Source organism: Cottoperca gobio, chromosome 22 (genome assembly GCF_900634415.1).
Source record: "Cottoperca gobio chromosome 22, fCotGob3.1, whole genome shotgun sequence".
In the NCBI taxonomy this organism is placed as follows: Eukaryota; Metazoa; Chordata; class Actinopteri; order Perciformes; family Bovichtidae; genus Cottoperca; species Cottoperca gobio.
This window is the reverse complement of record NC_041376.1, coordinates 11,792,539-11,812,338: the sequence shown is the minus strand read 5'-3', so window position 1 is coordinate 11,812,338 and position 19,800 is coordinate 11,792,539. Positions and strand designations below refer to the sequence as shown.

Sequence of the window (19,800 nt, the reverse complement as noted above, 5' to 3'; positions counted from 1 at the left end):
ACTCATTTTTCCAACACAGCATCCAAAATGAATACAACTCTAAGGCTTACAAATTAAGACACTATATGTTGTTTGGTAATCGGTATAAAAACCAAAGTGTAAACACGACACATGGTGGTTCACAGATGATGTACAGTATCTTGATGAAAGTGAAATGTCTGGACAGCTTCAGGGTGGATTGTTTAGTGTTAATAACTTTAGCAAATGTTAGCATACTAACACAACTAACATGGTAAAGATTATACCTGCTAAATATCATAGCAATAGCATTGTCACTATGAGCATGTTAGCATGCTGTTGTTAGCATAAAGCTCAAGTAGGCTAGGCTACCTGTAGACTCTTAGCTAACAAAACATAGAGAACAAAGTTCAATGTGACAAAACAGGCATGTTACATTTCAACTATGCAGTGGCATATTGAACACATATGATGAGGCTTCTTGACACCATGTGGACCAAACACACAAACAAGAAATAGCATCAAGGTCACATGCAACTGTGAAGCGTAAGTATGGCATGCTACTTGGTACTTAGCTATTGATAAGACTCATTTCATGTTCATACTGCACAACATAGAATGTGTACAATTTCAAAATACTGGCAGTGTTTCAAGTTAAAACATGAAAAGTTCACACTCAGATGATCTCACAGAGACCATTTCCATCAGGGCCTGACACCCCTCGGCCAGGAGGAGGCAGCTGTGGTGGGTTTGAGTGTAAAAAGAGATTAAGGAAATTAAATTTAGAGGAGCAAAAGTACCATTCCTCGGGGATGGAGCAGGCTAATGAAGCAGGAGGCAGCTCTCTGCCTGGAGCTTTCATTTTGTCAAGCCTAGTTCAGTCCTGTTGCAAACAGATTGGATTAAAATATCCAGTGAGTGTGAGTCATGTTCTGTTCAGATGAGAAGAAACAGTTTTCATATCAATTACCACTGGCAATGATGAAAGGATTAAAGAATGGTGTTCATCATTGTGCAATGATGGATTAGTCCGAACTGCGCTCTTTCTCTTCTGCGCCATGAAAGTAGATGAGCAGCAGCTCACGCCCAAGCTACAAACCAGATTCAGTCTTAGCCTTAGTCAAGTAGGCTATTTAAGTAAAAAATATATAACATATGGAACATTAGTTTCTGTTTCTATTTTGTTGATTGATAGAGGGTTGAAAGAAGGCACATGGTTTACTGCCAAATCCTTTTGGAGCCATTGTTTGTGCCTTTTTAATGGACGGTGTTCCACTTGTGGTGAAGTGGCCCCTATGACCGCACAGCAGTACTCATGTCCACTGGCAGAAGCCCAATGAGGGGTGAGGTGACCCTCAGCGGACAGAGCTGACCTCCCAATATGAGAGGGCTTGGGCTCTAAAGCGTATGGACTCCATTAGTGGCCCAATCACTTTCTCTTTAACTCACTTCCTTCAGCCCTGCACTGACCAAACCAAGGTCAAGGGTCAGGGTTCAGGCTAGGTACACATTAGCATGCAGGTGGAAGGGTTGTTATAGGTCAAACACACATCCTTAGGACGTGACCTCAACCTCCACTTTGTGGTATTGTGTGTGTTCCTCTTAATCAGTGTGCGTTCTGTTCAGAGGATAATGACTGACATCCTTTCCTGGAGAGCAAGTGACTTCAGGAAGGGCAATAGTATTGATTAGGTCGTTCAAATTACACAGGGAGTACAGTGAATCCATATATATGTATTGTACATTTTAATTTGATGTCAAAAGAATATGTTTTTTATATGTTATTTTTATTTGATAGAATATTCAATGCACAAAGAAAAGACAAAGTTATGCGCACATGTTTTGCTTCTCTCTTTGTGAGGAGTATCCTTTAACTTGGTGACCTCCAGGGTTTTATATTACCTCTGCTCGCCTCTAAAGAGCCCTAACAGTATGGTAAGGGGCATTTATTGATTGCCTTATCTTTATCGTTTTGTCTCTAATGAGAAGCACCAGAGTAAGTTGTAAATCATGATGCTCTAATGCAGCATAATGGATGATTCATTGCAAATAGATTAATTTTTTTTAATTTCAGACTTCATAAACACATTAAAACAGCCTTTATAGAGCAGCAGATACTTATGCAGCTGCAGTTTTCTCCATACTGCTGGATTACAAGGATTTTGATATTGGAGTTTTGACACTGTATATAGTTGCTGTGTCTTACCACATTGTTTTGAACCAATATGTGTGGGTGGAGAGGATGAGCTCTGGTATTGTTGCTAGGAATGGATAAAAACTCATCACATTTAATAAAAAGTCAGGGTTTTTTTGAAAATCCAATAGGAGATTAGCTGTTCATGTTTATACTTTGAATATTTATTTACTGGTGAGTCAGAAAAAGAAACAAAAACAAATGAATGGAGAGAACAAATATAATGTAGGGTTTGGACCGGGAGGCAAAGGGCACACCCACTGAGTAATCAGATATTTTTGTTGTTTTTTGTTGTAAGTCGTGTTGTAGGATTCCACAGTCAAACATGTGTTTGACTCATCGTTGTCTGTCTGTCGTTCGGTATCGATGATCTCATTCATTTGACAAACAAAACACTGTGTCTCAGAAAGCACAGATAACAAGGTGTGCTTTGCTCTGAGTAGTGCACAATGTTTTCAGTGGTGTTTAAGCAGACTACTGTGGTTTGGTTTTGTATCGACGCACTGTAGTGATTTATGTATATCAGAAGATATTCTGTATGTATTTCTACAGTACAGTACATTGAACGGTATGTTCCTGTGCTCTCTCTCAAACCTTTGACCTTGTTTTGGTCTGATTTCTAGGAAAATTCAACAGTGTGCCACAGAACTAGGCAGCTTAAAAATGTGGGCTTGTGACATGTACACGTTATTGCAACGTGATCCAAGTTCTGATAGGGAAAGAACCTGCATCTCCCAGGTCAGCCCCTATACACTGTGTATATACTGTAAGAGCATGCATGTCTTCCATGGTCTGTGGTTTCTCCTATAGCTGACTGGGTGCACACTTAATACTCAGATTACTACCAACACCAGCACCACTCGACTTCTCTGGACAAGCGGTGCACATGCTTGATATTTTGTAACACCATTACCTTTAATGAAAATGTTCTAGATGTCTGCATGCATATTTGTTTAATATGTTTGAAGAATGCTTGGCTGCACAACAGGAGTTTAAAAAGATCGACCCACCAGTGTGCCTGGCAGAATTTAAGAGGTTAAAGACCCTGGCAATGATATGCATCATGAAAGACATATTTTTTTATAGCCTGCTGTTTGTGACATGATCTTGCATGTATACAATACATTGTAACTATACAAAAGATATCTAAAAGCTGCTAAGTCTGTGCAGTTAACAAGTCTCTGAGGAAAAGTCAGCATTTCCTGTGAGAGACTTCAGCTGTACATTCCTCTTCCATATGATGGGGGAGCATGAGACACAGGGGTGCAATCATATAGGCGACTTGTTCGAGCGTGAGCCACGGGGGGAAACAACACCATTCACTTTATTCAAATTTGAGTGTTTTTATTTAAAAAAATGTTTTTACACAGTATACAATTTCTTCTGAGAGCCTTTAACAATAATGGTTTAATATATTAAGTATTCAAAAAGAGAAGTCATCTCTTAGTGTGTTGTTTTAAAAGCATCTCCTGCTTCTGGAGTTTTTCTACAGCACGTAGTAAAGCATGTATAACCTAACAATTTCTGTCTTCACAGTTGAAAAATGTCAGACGGTCAAAAGGTTTCCTCTTTCAAGCACAGAAAACACTTGCAGTGTGTTGTAGGACTTCATTTCCCTTTCACCCAGTATAAAAACATTAACATTGTTGTGATGAGGAGTGTCTTATCTTTCATGGAGCTCCGTACTTTAGAGGCTTTTGGTCAGGGGGTTTGATCCCTCCACAGTCATGGAAAATGTTCAGAACAGCCGCCTCAATAGAGAAGAGGTGCTCGTCTTCTACCTCGGGACAGTAGAGCCTCATGAACTCTGCCAGGCGGACCAGATATTCAATATTGTGGCCCGCGTTGCCTCTACGGGTGGCAATCTGGGCGGCGATCTCCTCGTCTGAGGCTGGGCCGAGATAGATGGGGTTGTCAGAAGTAGCAATGTAGACGATGGCCGACAGAACACTGTGACCCTTCTCCTTAGGGTTGAACTCCACCATCTCTGTTTTGTAACCTCCCAACTCAACCTCTCTCATTGACAGATACTGAAGGGAATCTTCCATCTGGGACTCAGTCACTTCATAGGCCACTCCCCATGTGCAAGCCTGCAGGAAAAACAAGTGGAGCAGAAATATGAATGTAATGTTCATACACGTCAAGTACAACATATAAAAGACACCCGAGAGTTTGATCTTGACTTATTTCACAGGTAGAAAGATATGTTTAGGTTGAAATAAATGTTTCATGCTATAATCGTATAGAATAAGGTTTTATACAGTATCAAAATAGACTGAGAGCTTCAAATGAAGGACACTTACCTCCTGATCCTTCACTAGTGTGGCCACTCTACCTGGCTGTGGAGAGCAAGGACACAGGCAGTGAGGACTCAGCACAACAACAACTTCAAAATACACAACAGAAACAAACAGAAAAAAAATAATCAACAAAAATCAGAAAATAATTGAACCAATTGGAGAGCAACAGCTTACAGCATAATAATAAGAGGCAAGAGTTAAAATATCACATTTTCCTTGTCCCCTCGATAAAAAGTATCTCCATGCCAGAAGCGCCTTTCGTATCCTTTAATGAAGCCAACTTTGCTCCTCTTGTATGCAAAATTAGGTTTCCACACTAAGGAACCATATCCAAATATCCACATGTTGCTCTTTTCTTTGATAATGTCCAGAGGTTTCATTGTAGTCATTCAGCGATGAATAAAAAAAGTGCGTTAATATTGCTACATCAAGTAGCTGTGTGGGAAATTGCCTCTCTTGTTTCTATCGTCCTTTACTTTCCAATACATCCTGATGTCGCGCTCTTGTAGAAAGGGACGAGCCTTTTGTTATGCCCTCAAAAACACTTTTTAACGTTTAGATACTATCCGTTGCTCTTCTGTATGGATGATGTACAAACCTATTTTATACAGTCTATGGCACAAACACGTGTATTTGTTGTTCAGAGCACGTCAGAGCGAGACAGTGTCGACCAATCAAATCACCGGAAGGGCGGCCTTAGCGAACGATTAAGCCAATCAGGATGATTTTAGTTGGAATACTTCACACGAGCGTTTACCATTGAAAGTGCGAAAACACATACCTCTCCAGACATTATTGGCTGCTGCACTTACAGTACATGTAAACAAAAAAACCCACCCAGGTTAGTGTTTGAACTGACGAATTAGGGTCTGGTAACAAAGTGTAGAGAATCCGTTCTTTGTTTCTCTTTGTCTTTCTTTTTTGTTTGTTTGTTTCTACTCTTCCTTCATATGCACATGTGGCATTTTTTCTTTTCACATCATGCTCACAGACATATAAGCCTGTATTGTAACAACTATTTAATTCCTTTACAAAGGTTGTAATTGAATTGTTAAACTGTCAGTGATAGTCCAGCAGGTAATCACATTACCTATACATATCTGGGACTGGCATGTGGTCTCTTAAGCTCATTAAGTGTCTGTGTTCTGCTCAGGTCTGTCTAGCACACACTACTGTGCCCACATAGGCTGATCACTTATGAATGACTGCTTGAGATTATTTGTCCTCTGCCTGTCACTTACTGTGCATGATATTTGATGAGCTAAAATGAGAACAAAACTATTTTCTTCCAAATTCACACAAAGCTTACTGCCCCCAAGTGGTAGTAAAATACATTTCTCCATTCAAACTGATTCATATTAGCTGCAGGAGATAGGTGAAATATAAATGCCTAAGGACTGGGGATGAAAATGAGCTTTTAGCTATATCTCTGTATGATGCATCATATTTCAAGTATTGACATTTCTGTTTATTGTAGGTGGCCCCCCCATCAATAAACGTGTAAAAATAAATAAAAAGCAACATGTTGAAAGTGACAGTGACATTTGAAGGTGTCTGCTGGGTTGTTTTTGTGCTTCATGGGGGCTTGGCAGCGATTGGGCTCTGGGGCCTCTGTGGCCTCTGTTTTCTGTGCTGCATATGCATATTTCCCCATTGACACATGCACAAGCATATGCCGAGATTTGTTGAGTTCCTCACATCTCATCCTCCCCCCTCCCCCCTCCCCGTTTCAGCTCGCAGCCGTAAGAGATAGCTTATCATCAGACATCATATCTAGTGCTTTGTTCCTCAGCGATGTCTAAAAATACAGCGGCAGGTCAGAGAAGCAGTTACGTACTGTAGCAAGACCACAAGGATTCTTTATTTTCACATACAGATGCTTTTTAAAGTTTTATATATATATATATATATATATATATATATATATATATATATATATATATATATAATATCTTTTTGTTTAAGTATTTCCTTACATTGCGGCCAATCACAACACTGCCCACTGAACGATTGCTAGCACATTGATTTCACATCACACTGACACAGACGTCATGGACATAAACATGGAATCATTAGAAGCTACAAGGCCAAATAGGACTGTATATATAAACAATGAAGCCACTTCCACACCGGCTGACACAAATAAAGTTTCCAGATGATTCCAACATTTAAATTAGGAGCTCTATTTTTGACCACAAGTACACTCAACCATTGAAGACCAACAAACAAACAGTGTACCAGATATGTGTTCATTGTTTCTTTTTATAACAAAAATAATACAAATAAAACACCAACGACACTTTAAAAATAAATTCAATTTTTTCTGGGCATCAACTTAAAAACAATTCATACTTCTAATCTCAACATATAAATATACAGTATATACAAAATAATCTTACAAAACACAGAAAGAGAAAGATCAGTGCTTCATATTCTTAAATTAACTAATGAAATACTAATCTTACAAAATAACATTATTGGTTCAGTAATTTCCTTTGAAGGCGTTCTTGGTACGATAGTCACTTCATGTATTTCTTTGTCTTCATTTAAGGGTGATCTTGCATAAGGTAAAACAAGGCCTTATCATGAGTTTCCCTGCATGGCGCTATAATAGCATATTGCATCTTTTGATCTTTTATGTTCATTTTGCTGTGCAAAGGACTCAAGATAAGGCGGGGCACAATGCTTTTAAACACACATATAAGGCTTTGTGATCTAGGCTGCATACATTCTTTATAAAAAAGGATTTTACAAAACTGATAACCCTAAATATCCTTCAAAAATGAACCGTTTTCAGTAGTTTCTGTCCCTTTCTGATTAAGCACAATGCTGATTTTTGTTTGCATAGCGCATTGCAGGTCACAAAAAAAATGGAAAAAGCTGGCTCCTTCCACAGGCTTGTTGGCAGTAAGTTGATTTGTTGATTTGCTGATTAGCGCAGTACATCAAGATAGTCCTCTAATCAACACGCAGGCACCAACATCTTGGCCTGTTGCCCTTGGATGAACTTGGACGGAGCAGACGAGGGTTTGTGTCAAATATATCAAAAAAGGCGCATCCGCAAGTCAGATTTGCTCATTATTTATAGTCTTTTCAGTCTTTACATTCCCACGAAGATTAGTAGCTTCTATTGAGTTCGAAGAGCACATCGGCTCCATCCAGTTATCAAGTTTTCAAGAGCAGCAACTTGCATTTAAATAAATCCCAGTCTCTCCACACTTGTAAACAGTCCACAAGCAATCCAATGTTGACAGTGAATAATATCTTCCATTTATTATACCTGAAAAAGAAGAAGATAAAAGGCTCAACCACTACTTCAGCAGTAAATGTAACATCTGAAATAACAGACAACAATATGGTGTTTCTGATTAATAATAAATGTCATGCTCTAAAGAAACAAGAATAAAAAAGGATTCATTATGAAAAGAAAACGTACCTCAGTTGCAATGATGCATTCGTTTTTCTCCTCTACAAAGACAGACTGGTACATTGAATCTCTGGAAGAACATATTGTTGATATTCTACAATCTGGCCTTTCACTGTGGAGCGAAGATACATCATGTTAGTTACTGAGCACAAGAACAAAATATCCTCTAATCAGCATATTCATATCTTTCTGATAAAAATAACCCCCAGCTCATGTAAACCCTTTCATATTCACTTACCTGTACATTCTACTCAAATGATTTTTTTCTTCTATTGTCTTTTCACAGCTTTCATCTTTGTCCAAAAGGGACAGGTCATCCTTGTACCCCGTGGAGGTTTTATAGTCCAGGTGGTAGTGGTTGATGTGTTTGTGATTTGACTTTTCCCTGGGACAGTCCAACTCCAGATCAACCTTTTTATTGTTGTTCTTGAGCTCTAGAGTAGAGATGAGGTTCTCTTTCTGAAAGTCAACCTTGGAGAGGTTGTTCATGGTCTCTGAGTCCTGCTGCTCCTCCTCGCTTCTCTGTCTCTTGACATGACGTATTACGACCGCTGCCATGCAGAAAAGTATCAAAACAGCCACCAGGCCCGCTCCCAGGCAGATGGCTGCCAAACTCAACTTGTCCCCAGACTCCCAGCCGATGTTGGGGCTTGGGGTGTTGGGTGAAGGCACGTTGTTGGACTTGCACTGGGGGCCACTGTAATGGGTGGGGCAGATGCAGGTAGGCTGTCCTTTGGCTCCAGCGGTGCAGGTGCCACCGTTCAGGCAGGGTTGAGAGGCACAGCGGTTAGTCGCCTTGTCGCAATGGCGGCCTGTGTACCCGGGGGGGCAGGTGCAGGTGTAGTCGTTGATGCGGTCTATGCAGGTGGAGCCATTTGCGCACGGGTTCCTGGCACACTCGTTGATGTTGATCTCACAGCGCGGTCCTGTGAAGCCTTGGCGACAGCTGCACAGTCGGAGGTTACCGTGGATCACACAATGTCCACCTATGCAAAACACAACAATATTATAAAATAATTCTTCATATTCAGATTCTTTCTAACACAAATGTACCAATAGTGTCCCGCTGCAGAGCTCCAGGCTTGGACCCATCTCCATCACTATACTACCATAACTAAAGTTAGGTAACGTAACATTAATGTTAACATTAGCACAATGACAACATGGGATAACATGCAAAAAGCTTAATGTAATCATTTCAGCTAATGCTAATGTTAGCTTGATAACCATATTAGCATAGTTAGCTAACGTTAACAAACCTATAAGGTTAGAGCAAGTTATTTGTGGCTTAATGTTATATTACTTAACTTTACAAGTTACAGTTATATCGAAATATTTATGTTGTATTGTTTAACCTGGTGATATTAGTGGAGGTTGTGTAGTTTATTCAAACTAATGAACGCATGCTATCGTATCCTGATGATAATTTCTGGTGCACGCAATTCAAGACATCACTCCCTTCTCCAAGCTCAGAGCCGGAAATAGTCAGACGGAGGAAGTAGGTCCGAGTCTGTCGCTCTGCAGCTAGACCCTTCTCAAATATACAGAAAGGGAAGAATTGTTTTTTATATGGAGAGAAAGATGTATTACCATTGGTGCATCGCAGTGAGGTACATTTATCCACTTTCTTCTCACAGTTAAGCCCAGTGTAGCCTGCTGGACAGTCGCATATGTATGTGTTTCCATTATCTCGCTCTCTGCATTTGCCACCATGAAAGCAGGGTGTATCTGTGCAGGTCAGCATCCTGTGCTCACAGTGGGTCCCTTCAAACCCCTGTGGGCACACACACCTATAGCCATTCTCAGAGTCCTGTAGAGGGAAAAAAGAAGATATAAAGTTTATCAAAAAGCTCCCTGTCAGATGTTTTCTTTATCATATCCTGTTCACGACTGTCCCGACGAACCCCATTATCCTTAGTTTTAATTCTATTTACAGTACAGGCTCTGTGAACTGGGTCATCTACTGACTTGACAATCGATAGCATCCTCCTGGACTAGCAGATATAGTGAGGCAAAAACAAAAACAGGAAAGCCTGTGTTGTGGGAAAGGAGAGAGAGAGACTTCCGGACTCACCAGGCAGTGGCCTCCGTTGCGACAGGGCTGGCTGTCACACTCCCTGACCTCCAAGTCACAGTTAACCCCGTTGAAGCCTGGCATGCAGGCACAGGTGTAGCTGCCCTGGCCTGTGTTCATGCACGTGGCCCCGTTGGCACAGGGTTTGTGATGGGTGCAGTAGTTCAGATCTGCATACAATGGGTGGGAACGTTACAAATGGAACCAAAAAGAGGCACCGCGTTTGAAGCAGCATCATTTTATTTACAGAACAAAGAGGTAGTTACACACCTTGGTCACAAAATATGCCTCCCCAGCCCTCCTTGCAGGTGCACTGCCACAGCTCTATACATGTACCATGTTTACAGGATGGATGGAGTTTACACACATCACAAAAGAGTCCCTGCCAGCCGTCTCTGCATCTGTTCACAAAAAAAAAACCAGGACAACGTGACCGTTTGCTTGCACACAAATGAACACTCATGTTCTGCCCTCAAAGGCTTCTCATTGCCTCTCGAGTACAGTCACAACAGAGAGAACACCTAATGATAAAAATAACATTATTTACACACTGTAATCTTTTTGATCCACTAAATCATAATCCTAGAGATAATCCTAGAGATGGTTTAAAACAGAAAGACAAAGACAAACATCGTAAAATCAAATACAATGTTACCTTTCGTTACATAATTAGGCACTAATAGATTTTTTTGTGGTTTATTTGCTCTTAGTGAAGCTGTTATTCCTGCAGTCATTGCAAATGTTTATTATTGTGTTTCAGCAGTTTGATGCCAATGAACAGAAATCAACATTTAATTATGTAATTATGAATAACTATATAAGTGAATACTCACTTGCACTCCCCAGGTAATGTGCAGTTTCCATTACTTTCGTTGCACCCTTCCAGACAGATTGCTGAGAAAAAACAAAACAAAAAAAGAGATATTTAGGTTTCTTATTTGGCGTTCATAACAAGTTGTTAATAAGTCTTTTATCACTTTAAAATGTATTTTTCTTCGCACAATAACCTGTTACTTAAATGGAAAACATTCTGTGCTGTATGTGCCATTGATTTCGCATGATTTTGTGGTGTTAAACGGCTGGTTAGTGCAGGAGCAGATGCTTGTTCTCAAAAAAAGCAGGACAGCTGCCCCATTGTTCACGGTGGGCAGTTCGAGCCCCGTTTGCAGCTGCTGCCCTACAATAGAGCCCGCAATTTAGTGGCGCGTGGCGGGCGATAATGCCGCGATTAACCCCGGCGCGCGCTGCTTGGCGACCACCGCCCTGGATTAAACCGCACGCGCCCACAGAGAAAGTACTCTCTGTCGTCAAATTTCACCTTAATAGCTGGCTCCTCTCTCAGATTGTGTTTGGCTGCCTGCCTCGCATGCAAAAATACACACCTGTGATCATGTAACAGGTCATTTTGGACATTAAAGCGCTAAACAAGATTTATTCTTACATTTACAATAGGCTATATATCACATTACAGTTTATTTGACTAACTTCGCGGAAGAATATAAAAAAAAGGTACACAAATTGCAAGAAAAACAACCTTTGTTTTTTCATACAAGTGGCTTTCACACAATGTCTAACACTTTTTTATGCTCTGTAAATTAAGTCATGGCCAATGGACTTTATCTTAATTTGACTCCCTTATGTAGATACATGTTAAGGCTACCCTCGCCTAAAATGTGCCTTGTGACCTTTTATCACAAACAAAGGAAAGTGTCCATATGGTGTCTTAACTCGTGCTTACGTTCTTCGCAGTATGCTCCCTTCCATCCCGGTAGACAGGCTATTTGCCCGTCAGCCTTGCAGGTGAAGTGGCCAAAAAGGTCGTCTCTCGGAGTGCATATTTTGGAACAAGTGTCCCCGTAGTAATGTTCATTGCAGATGAACCGGTATGAGTACCTTAGCTCCATCTGCGTCCCCCTCTGCACATCCTGGGACCACTCAGGCCCTATTCCCAACTGTTTTTGGATGGCAAAAGAACTAATCAAGAATTCAGGTTCGGTGGGATCTGTGAGACAAAGAACATCAGACATATAAAGGTTAGTTTGAAGCAGAAACAGTTTATGGTGTAGTTGACAAAACAATTATTAATTTTGTGATTTAATAATACACAACAATGCACATTGAAAATGTCCTCTTCCTCTCACATGTGACCATTATATGAAGGGCCTAACCAAAAAAAGGTGTAAAATCCAGGAAAAGGCTGTCATGGGATTTTTGGCAAGGTTTCATATTCTCAGTGAAGTCTGTACACTTTCCCATGCATGCCAAAAATAAAACAAGGGAAGTGCAATTGTGTTGGAGAGATTTGATTGTGAAGAATTGTCGTGTGACTCATAAGGCATCCTAGCAAACACGGATCCATGACGCTGAAAATGCCAGATGTATTTGGCAGCACGAGGGTTATTGATGAAATGTGGGATAAATAATAAGTCAGTGAGGCTAAACATGGCATGTCTCCCTCTAGTGGTGAACAGGCAGTGCACGTCTCCTCACCTCCAGGTAGGTCCGCTGCAGGAGAATACCGGGCTTCAATAACTAACGAGAAAGCACCCTGTGGGGACAAATGAAGAAATAAACGTCAACAAAAACCTGAAAATATATATAATTTTAAAACATATTTTCAGAGCTATTGTCTGTTTCACTGAAATACTGATGTAATTAGGTTCCAACATTATAAAATAGTTACATTTGACTCGCAAGACTTTATCCCAAGCTGAACATGAGAATGAATTATTTCATAGTTGCAGTCCTCTATTCTTTGTGAACATTTGATCTAAAATGTTTGGCTTTAATTGAATGCATTTGACAGTAAAAATACATTTTTATGATATTTAAAATGCATATGGTATTTATACTAAATAGTAAAGTAAGTCGTTTTGCGTGGATTTGATGTAGATAATAAAATTAATCTTCTCAAAAACTATATTTTCAAAGGTATTTTTTTTCACTTGCAGGAAGTTTCTTTTCTTATAGGTTCAATCCATCAGAAAAAAATCGTATTACGTATTTGGTGTGTACATATTTTCTTGGTTTCAGCATAATCGTGTGTAAAGCCCAGCGGCAGGTGCACTTACCGGCCAGGTGAAGTTGAGCGGCAGACGCAGCCTGGCGTCCTGTTGGATGCTAAAGGAGTCGGTGCCCAGAACAGGTGTGATGGCTTTGCCAAATATACAGTCTCCAGGAGACACCACCGTCTGGAAGTTCTTCAAACAAACCCTGAAATAAGTCCTGCAGCCAGTCATGCTGCAGCTAAGTCCATTTGCCAGCAAACCTTTAGTATTCTGAAAGTGATGGAGATCTATCTCGAACACACCTGATCCCAGAACCTAAAAGGATACAAAAAGTGAGCACAACAAAAAATAATGCAATATTTGTTTCTAAAATAATTATTTCTAGATTACAAAGATAAAAAATAAAAAATAAAAAACAGGCTACCTGAGAAAATAATGTTACAACTATTGCGAGGACAGAGGTGAACCAAACGGCCATCCTTTAGAGTTTGATGTGCGTATCCTTAAAAAATCAGTTTGTCCTGCAACAAAAACGCTCCTATTCCAAGTGGTGATGGCGTGATGACAAATGAAATGATCGGAATAAATATAATCCTTCTTCCAAAGCCTGTAGGACAAGATCCAGCTCCGCAATCCGTATCCAGAAGAAGAAGTTGGAAAAGAGCGAGTTATCCAGTGCTGGTTAGACAAATATCAGTAACGTCAATATCCACAAGTGAGACTGTCTACGGTCTTTATGTTGACCATCCATCGTGCCGGTCAGATGTTGTTTGAGTCTGCTGTGCTGATGCGAGGCTTGTATTGCCAACGGTGATGTGAGCATGTGGCGGAGCATCAGCGCATAGTGACTCCCAGTGAGGGACGTTTGACGTCCCTCCCAGTTTATATACCGCAGTGTGGTGCCATTACCAACACTGTCAGTCACTAAACACCGCCCACTCTCCTCTCCACCTCTTCTTTTTGCTTGGAATATCATCAGCAGACTGTACTTGCCTCACCTGGTCCAGAAAAAACACTTTTCTGCGCGTTGCATGCAGATTGTTCATCCATTAACACTTAATACAGTACATTGCAAACACCAAACTAATTATTTATTATAAACCCTACATCAGTTTAACAAGCAAATTCACAGGCTCGGTAGAAACTGTCAACTAGAGGAAAATAAGACATTTTTCTTCAGGGATCACTGATTGTTTGTGCGTCTTTACGCGCCTGACGCACCAAATGCATTTTACGCGTGTGACCTCGCAGCCTTCTCTCTTGTGTTTCTTCTTGTTTATTTTAGATCGAGAGGACTGAGCGGGAGATAACTCCACAGCTGTATGATAATGGATTTTTACTGCAAACACATTGTCTCACCCATAAATCAGCTGAAGAACCGTCGTTTTACAACGATCTGGCGAGTAAATGACTAAAGATTGGCAGTTCAATACAGGTTTGAAATATGATTATGTTGGGAAAATATTTACAAATTAGTCTCACATTCCCTGAATAGATTTTAATAATATATATTTATTTTAAATAATTGGATAGATATTATTTGGAAAACTTCTTAGAGGACAGAAACCCAGGCAGGCACACACGCGCACACACACACACACACACACACACACACACACACACACACACACACACACACACACACACACACACACACACACACACACGCTGTGTTGCATATAGAAAGAGAGGAAAACAGAGCAGACCATATATTTCACTTTGTTTATTATGCTTAATAAAAAGCCCATAACAAGTGCAAGCATCCAGCTGTGCAGGCACTTCATTTAGAATAATAACCAATAATGCCCTCAGTTGAAAGCACATTTGTATAAATTAAAGTCGAGATTATATCCTACATGTAGCGCAACAATGTTTGTTGAACTAATATCCACTAGAACCGGTTAAATAAACTTTATTCTGCTTTCATGTGTACTATAATTGTTCCAAGAGGAAAAAGAAAAATGAGCTCAAAAGAGTATATAGAGGTTTCTTATCAAATAAATCCAAATGCTATATACATTTTTTTTTTATCACATGTAAACTCATGCTGGGCACAGGCATTGTTACCTTTATCACCGCTGCAACAGGCCAACTTGTCTGGGAGGATTTACAGTAAGGGAACAGGATTTAGGAACTGTTCCCTGGCCATGAAGGTGACTGGCTGAACAGCTCTCCTGCAGAGATGACTTCATCTCTGTAATCCCCCACCTTTGACTTATAGGTTTGAGGTTCCACTTTAGGGCAGAGACAATGGACTATTGAGTGTGGAGCAGTGTGAGTAAGAGGCCCGGACATCATTGAAGAATTGTGTGTTCCCACCATTGACTGAATCCCACAGATCCTGTGGAGGACCAATGCAGCCCTGCACAGTGGTTTAATCCTATATCCCTGTTCTGTGTAGTGTATAAAAATGGCTTTAATGCTTTTATCTAGGGATCTCACTACAGTTTATATGGCTGCCATGGACTTTAGAGCCCCATCAATCTCTTTTGTAGAGACAAGTGTATACTGCAAGGGTGCTCCTGCCCTCCCGTCATACACGTCAAAACATCCATACACTTTAATATTTGATGGACCATGGTTAAGGTTTCCAAACTGGAGCTCGGGTTACAATTCCTTGTAAAGCTTTAGACTGTGCTAAACAAGCAGTGATGCTCGGATTGAACCTTCTTGGTGAAACACATTAGCTTGGATCAGATTTGGAGGAGCGCCTTTTCTGGTGATGCACTCATCAGGCTTTCTTAATATTTACATATTAATCTCCTGATTTTATCTATCTTTTTCATTTTCTGTGTATATAAATAGACAGAATGCCTGGCTTGAAATATTAGGACATGTTAGCTTTATGGGTTATTTACTCTCGGCCAATGCAAACAATAATCTAACAGGCTCTTTTCTGCTGTGTTGCTCTAGAATAAACACAGCCTTGGAAACCGACACCGGCCCACCACAGTTCCATCTCGGTCTTGTACGGGACATCATTTGTCTTTGTGACAGTGTTTTATAAAGCTGACTTCTGATTGTTCTATGGCTTTTCAGCTGGCATCCAAATCCTAAAAATAACATTTTGATTGGGAAACAAAGAGTTCCTTTCGGGTTTATGCTAGTTGCAATTCATGAGAAAGCGCCTGATGCAATTGTTTGGTTCTTTTGCAGACAAATGTTTATTCCCAGGAAAGCTTACCTTCTCAACAGCAGTCATAAGTTATAGATGTTTGAAATCTCATTACTCAAAATGCTAATAATTTAATCCAATCAGGTATGTGCTATTTTGGCTCTCTTCAATTATGGACCTTTTCAAATATAAGCGACTGACTCCAAACACATCAGTCACACCGACATACTGACAATACGGATTTATTTCCAAAACACAAGAACACGTGGTCCCCATCAAAATAAGGATCAAAGGACTTATTTAATTAAACTGACCTCAGCTAAATGCCAATATGTATTTACTGTTCATTTGCACTAGGCAGTTAAAACAGTAAAACTAAAACAGTAAACCTGATGGCACGAAACATTGTGTTGTGTGATTACATGTCACTTTAATGATGATATTATGATTTAGTGTTTCTTCTACAGTGAGTCTCCTTAGATGAACTCAGACAACTCTCTCCTCTTGTTCTACCCTCCAGGTCCATTGGGCCTGATTTGGACCGTCTCCGGCCACTGTTTGAAAAGTATCAACAATCTGTGCGAGTGCAATGGGAAATTAGCTACAGTGCTAACAGATGGCCCTTTTAGTCTAGAAATCTGCCCTGTTTAATGCAGAGCAGTTTAACACTTCTTTACAGCGCGTTTGATCTCTACGCCCCAATCTGTCCAGCCAATCAGAGGGGCTTTTGATGTGCGCTGTCTTTGGATTTGAGGCATCTGAGCATGTCACCCTCGGAGGAGAAATCACCTTCTGCTGCCACAATTAGAAAGACGAAGGGTGGTTTCCTCCTCTCACAGCACCACGCTGCCCTGTGTTGACTTGATACTGCCTTCAGATACACAAATACTGTCTCCACTTAGCTAAGGGGGATATCTGTTTCAGGACAAACTTGTGTGTGTGTGGGGGGGTTGAGCGTGTAAAGAGAATTTCCAGAAAAACTCCATGTGCTCAAGCATTAAATGTTGAATTTGTGTTAAGTAGAAAACATGACTGTACGTCGGCTGAAGTCAATGGCTTTGACATATGATGACAATATGAGGTATAAAGTAAAAAATAATAATATCCAATGTATCACAGCCTCTGTGTCTGCACACTTTTAAACATATGTCATAAATTACTGTTATGGATGTCTGTGTTCACTCAGTTTAAACCTTCAAACCTTCAGCTGACATTATGGCCGCTTGTCTAATAGAGTTGTGGAACTTTCCAGCCACCCTCTTGGTATACTGTTGACAAAACAAAGCCATGTCAACACTCCTCTGCCCTTACAACGCAACCAACAACACACTTTGGTCACTGAACACCATGTCGTGATGCGTGCAGGTGCCACTACACTTGAGTAAAGTGGCTTAAAAGACGTCTGGTGGACGGTAGGATGACATCATTTATGCATGCTGCGTAATTTATGGCTCAACAAGACAGGTTTTTAAAAGGCTTCTGCTCAGGTTGAAGTGCGTAAATCACGTCGGGGTGATCCGAGGCCGTGTGTGTAACAGCTGTGTGTATGTGTGTGTGTGTGTGTGTGTGTCAGTGTGCCAAGAGACAGCAGCACATACCTCCCTCCCACCAGGCAGGGACTGTGAAAACCCGACCATCCCCTTCTATACTTGATATTGATCCCAACAAACCAGCTCCACCTTTGACACATGGAGTGTCAGCAGGCTCGCATCTGTCACTCCAAATGATGTCATATCCTGCTACATTTAAAAAGGTATAATAAGGAACATTTCCACATTAAGATGTTTGAAATGACTACACCTGTGTTATATATTTTGTTGAGTTGTGTACGTACACTAAAACCTAGAGAAATGCATCATTTTAATCAAGGTAATGCTCCGTTTCATTTGGTTGCCTGTAATGGCGACGTATACCATTTGTGCATGCGTCCGCGTTTTGGTGATTAATTTTTTATCCAGTTTTAAGCCACATTTTTACGATATACCTTTAAGAACTTAGTGTTTTAGTATTTTTCTGTTATTGTCCGCCTGTTGCTACTGTTTGTGTTGCGCTTAGAAAATAAATACATGAAGGACACTCCCAGGCATGAAAGCCAAACATGTTTTTGTGTCCGAGCAAGCTCTTGAGTGATTACCCGGCTAATTGTGTGTGTGTGTGTGTGTGTGTGTGTGTGTGTGTGTGTGTGTGTGTGTGTGTGTGTGTGTGTGTGTGTGTGTGTGTGTGTGTGTGTGTGTGTGTGTGTGTGTGTGGAAGAAGCTACTGTAGCCTTGAGGAAATCCTCCCTCATAGTCAAAGCATCATTGCTTCACGCAAGACAAAACCTCCCAGCAGGAAAAGGAAAGAGATAAATGGAGGAGAGGGAAGAGCGTGCTGGTGTGAAGAGGGTTGTTAAAACCGCACCAGTTAGCCTATCAGGAAGACCGGCCTGAGACTACATACCCTCCGGCCTCGCTAACCCACAATTCACACACTAATCTACCTGTTAGGATGAGGTGTGAACAGGTGCATTCCCTTTATGTGCTGCACAGTGGGGTCTCTGTGTCGTCTAGTGGGTTTATTCAGCACAGATGCGCCACAGGCAGAGTTTGAAATAGCTCCGATTAATTGTCTTTTATTGAAGTTGCCTGGCTTTGTGAATCAGGGGAAATTTTCATCAAAGTAATGGACCAATATTAATCTTCAAAGTTGCAAGGATTTTGGCCTTAATCTCACCATGGGGGAAATTCAACATAATCACTGAACACCATCAGCATGATAAGCATCTCGTAATTGCATGCCACGCTGTTTGATGCTGTGATAAGAGCCTGTGATTCTGGTTTAATTATCCAGAGAATTTAATGATCTCTTATCTGCTTTTTCTCTCTCCACTTCCTGACCAGGGGCACATGACCTCTACAGTACACCACACTATATTATTGTTTATTTATATAGACGGATCTAGGGGTATTTTTGGAGGGTCTGTTGTTATTTCCTTCGACGATTCGAAATTGCTATTTGTCCTTTTCCCATTCGGTCTATGCACAAACAGTTACCTACCTTTGCTTCCGATTTCACGAACAGAGATTCTTGGGAGTTGTTAAGCTGGCGTTGTGTGTGGGAGAGTTATGTTTTAGGGCAATGCATGAGGATGTGTATCTTTGAAGGCGAGAGGCTCAAAGGGTGCGAGAGCTCTCACGAAGCCCACTTATGTCGTCCTCTGTACCCTTTTCTTTGCCCTAAACTAAGAGTCATAGTGAAATGTGACCTTTTGCTTGGATTCCATTTAGCTAGCTGAACTGCAGTCGACCTCATAACTGCTCGCTGTGTACATACACACAAACCCATCTCCACTCTGCAGGACAAACAACAGATGCAAATCCTTTTGTGTGGAGGGACTGTTATCCAAGTCAATTTATGGCTCGATCGTGATATTAACAGCAGTGTACCGCACAGATGGAAGATGTATACGTTTCCACCGCCAGTTTGTGTTCCAACGAGTGGGCTTCATGCCATGTTTGACATCACTTAGGCCGCTGTCCATGCTTACCCAGCCTTGTACCGAGACAACTGGGGCTGACTGGATGTGGTTTGATTAATTCTCTCAGTGGGAGCCTGGTGCTGGGTGCAGCCTGTTTATCCAGTAAAGGCTCATTGAGGTTGGATCTTCACTGATGAGATTATGTCGAAGGGCTCCATGTTTACAGTGATGAATATGTTCTCATGGAGTCTGACGACTACGGACTGC

The 19,800-nt window shown here is 40.8% G+C and overlaps 2 protein-coding genes across 2 annotated transcripts; both read right to left on the bottom strand.

Moving 5' to 3' along the window:
- Nucleotides 1-3,485: 3,485 nt before the first annotated feature.
- Nucleotides 3,486-5,065, bottom strand: LOC115027494 (glutathione-specific gamma-glutamylcyclotransferase 1-like). The gene is made up of 3 exons (XM_029460856.1): nucleotides 4,662-5,065; nucleotides 4,456-4,491; nucleotides 3,486-4,242 (listed from the first exon to the last, which is right to left on the bottom strand). The coding sequence occupies exons 1-3, from the start codon at nucleotides 4,839-4,841 to the stop codon at nucleotides 3,823-3,825; spliced, it is 636 nt and encodes a 211-aa protein (XP_029316716.1). The 5' UTR covers nucleotides 4,842-5,065; the 3' UTR covers nucleotides 3,486-3,822.
- A 1,359-nt stretch (nucleotides 5,066-6,424) lies between these two features.
- On the bottom strand, nucleotides 6,425-13,800 carry LOC115027891 (delta-like protein 4). The gene is made up of 11 exons (XM_029461429.1): nucleotides 13,386-13,800; nucleotides 13,025-13,276; nucleotides 12,444-12,501; nucleotides 11,692-11,955; nucleotides 10,787-10,847; nucleotides 10,224-10,354; nucleotides 9,954-10,123; nucleotides 9,470-9,689; nucleotides 8,118-8,865; nucleotides 7,889-7,991; nucleotides 6,425-7,732 (listed from the first exon to the last, which is right to left on the bottom strand). The coding sequence occupies exons 1-11, from the start codon at nucleotides 13,437-13,439 to the stop codon at nucleotides 7,727-7,729; spliced, it is 2,067 nt and encodes a 688-aa protein (XP_029317289.1). The 5' UTR covers nucleotides 13,440-13,800; the 3' UTR covers nucleotides 6,425-7,726.
- Between the last annotated feature and the right edge of the window lie 6,000 nt (nucleotides 13,801-19,800).

Excerpts from the sequence above, each read along its gene's own strand:
- LOC115027494 (XM_029460856.1), bottom strand. The coding sequence starts at position 4,841 with ATGACTACAATGAAACCTCTGGACATTATCAAAGAAAAGAGCAACATG. Across the intron at positions 4,492-4,661 it reads ATCGAGGGGACAAGGAAAAT|CCAGGTAGAGTGGCCACACT; the intron begins GTGATATTTTAA and ends TGCTCTCCACAG. Across the intron at positions 4,243-4,455 it reads CACTAGTGAAGGATCAGGAG|GCTTGCACATGGGGAGTGGC; the intron begins GTAAGTGTCCTT and ends TTTTTCCTGCAG.
- LOC115027891 (XM_029461429.1), bottom strand. The coding sequence starts at position 13,439 with ATGGCCGTTTGGTTCACCTCTGTCCTCGCAATAGTTGTAACATTATTT. Across the intron at positions 13,277-13,385 it reads TTGTAACATTATTTTCTCAG|GTTCTGGGATCAGGTGTGTT; the intron begins GTAGCCTGTTTT and ends GTATCCTTTTAG. Across the intron at positions 7,992-8,117 it reads CATTTGAGTAGAATGTACAG|TGAAAGGCCAGATTGTAGAA; the intron begins GTAAGTGAATAT and ends TTCGCTCCACAG.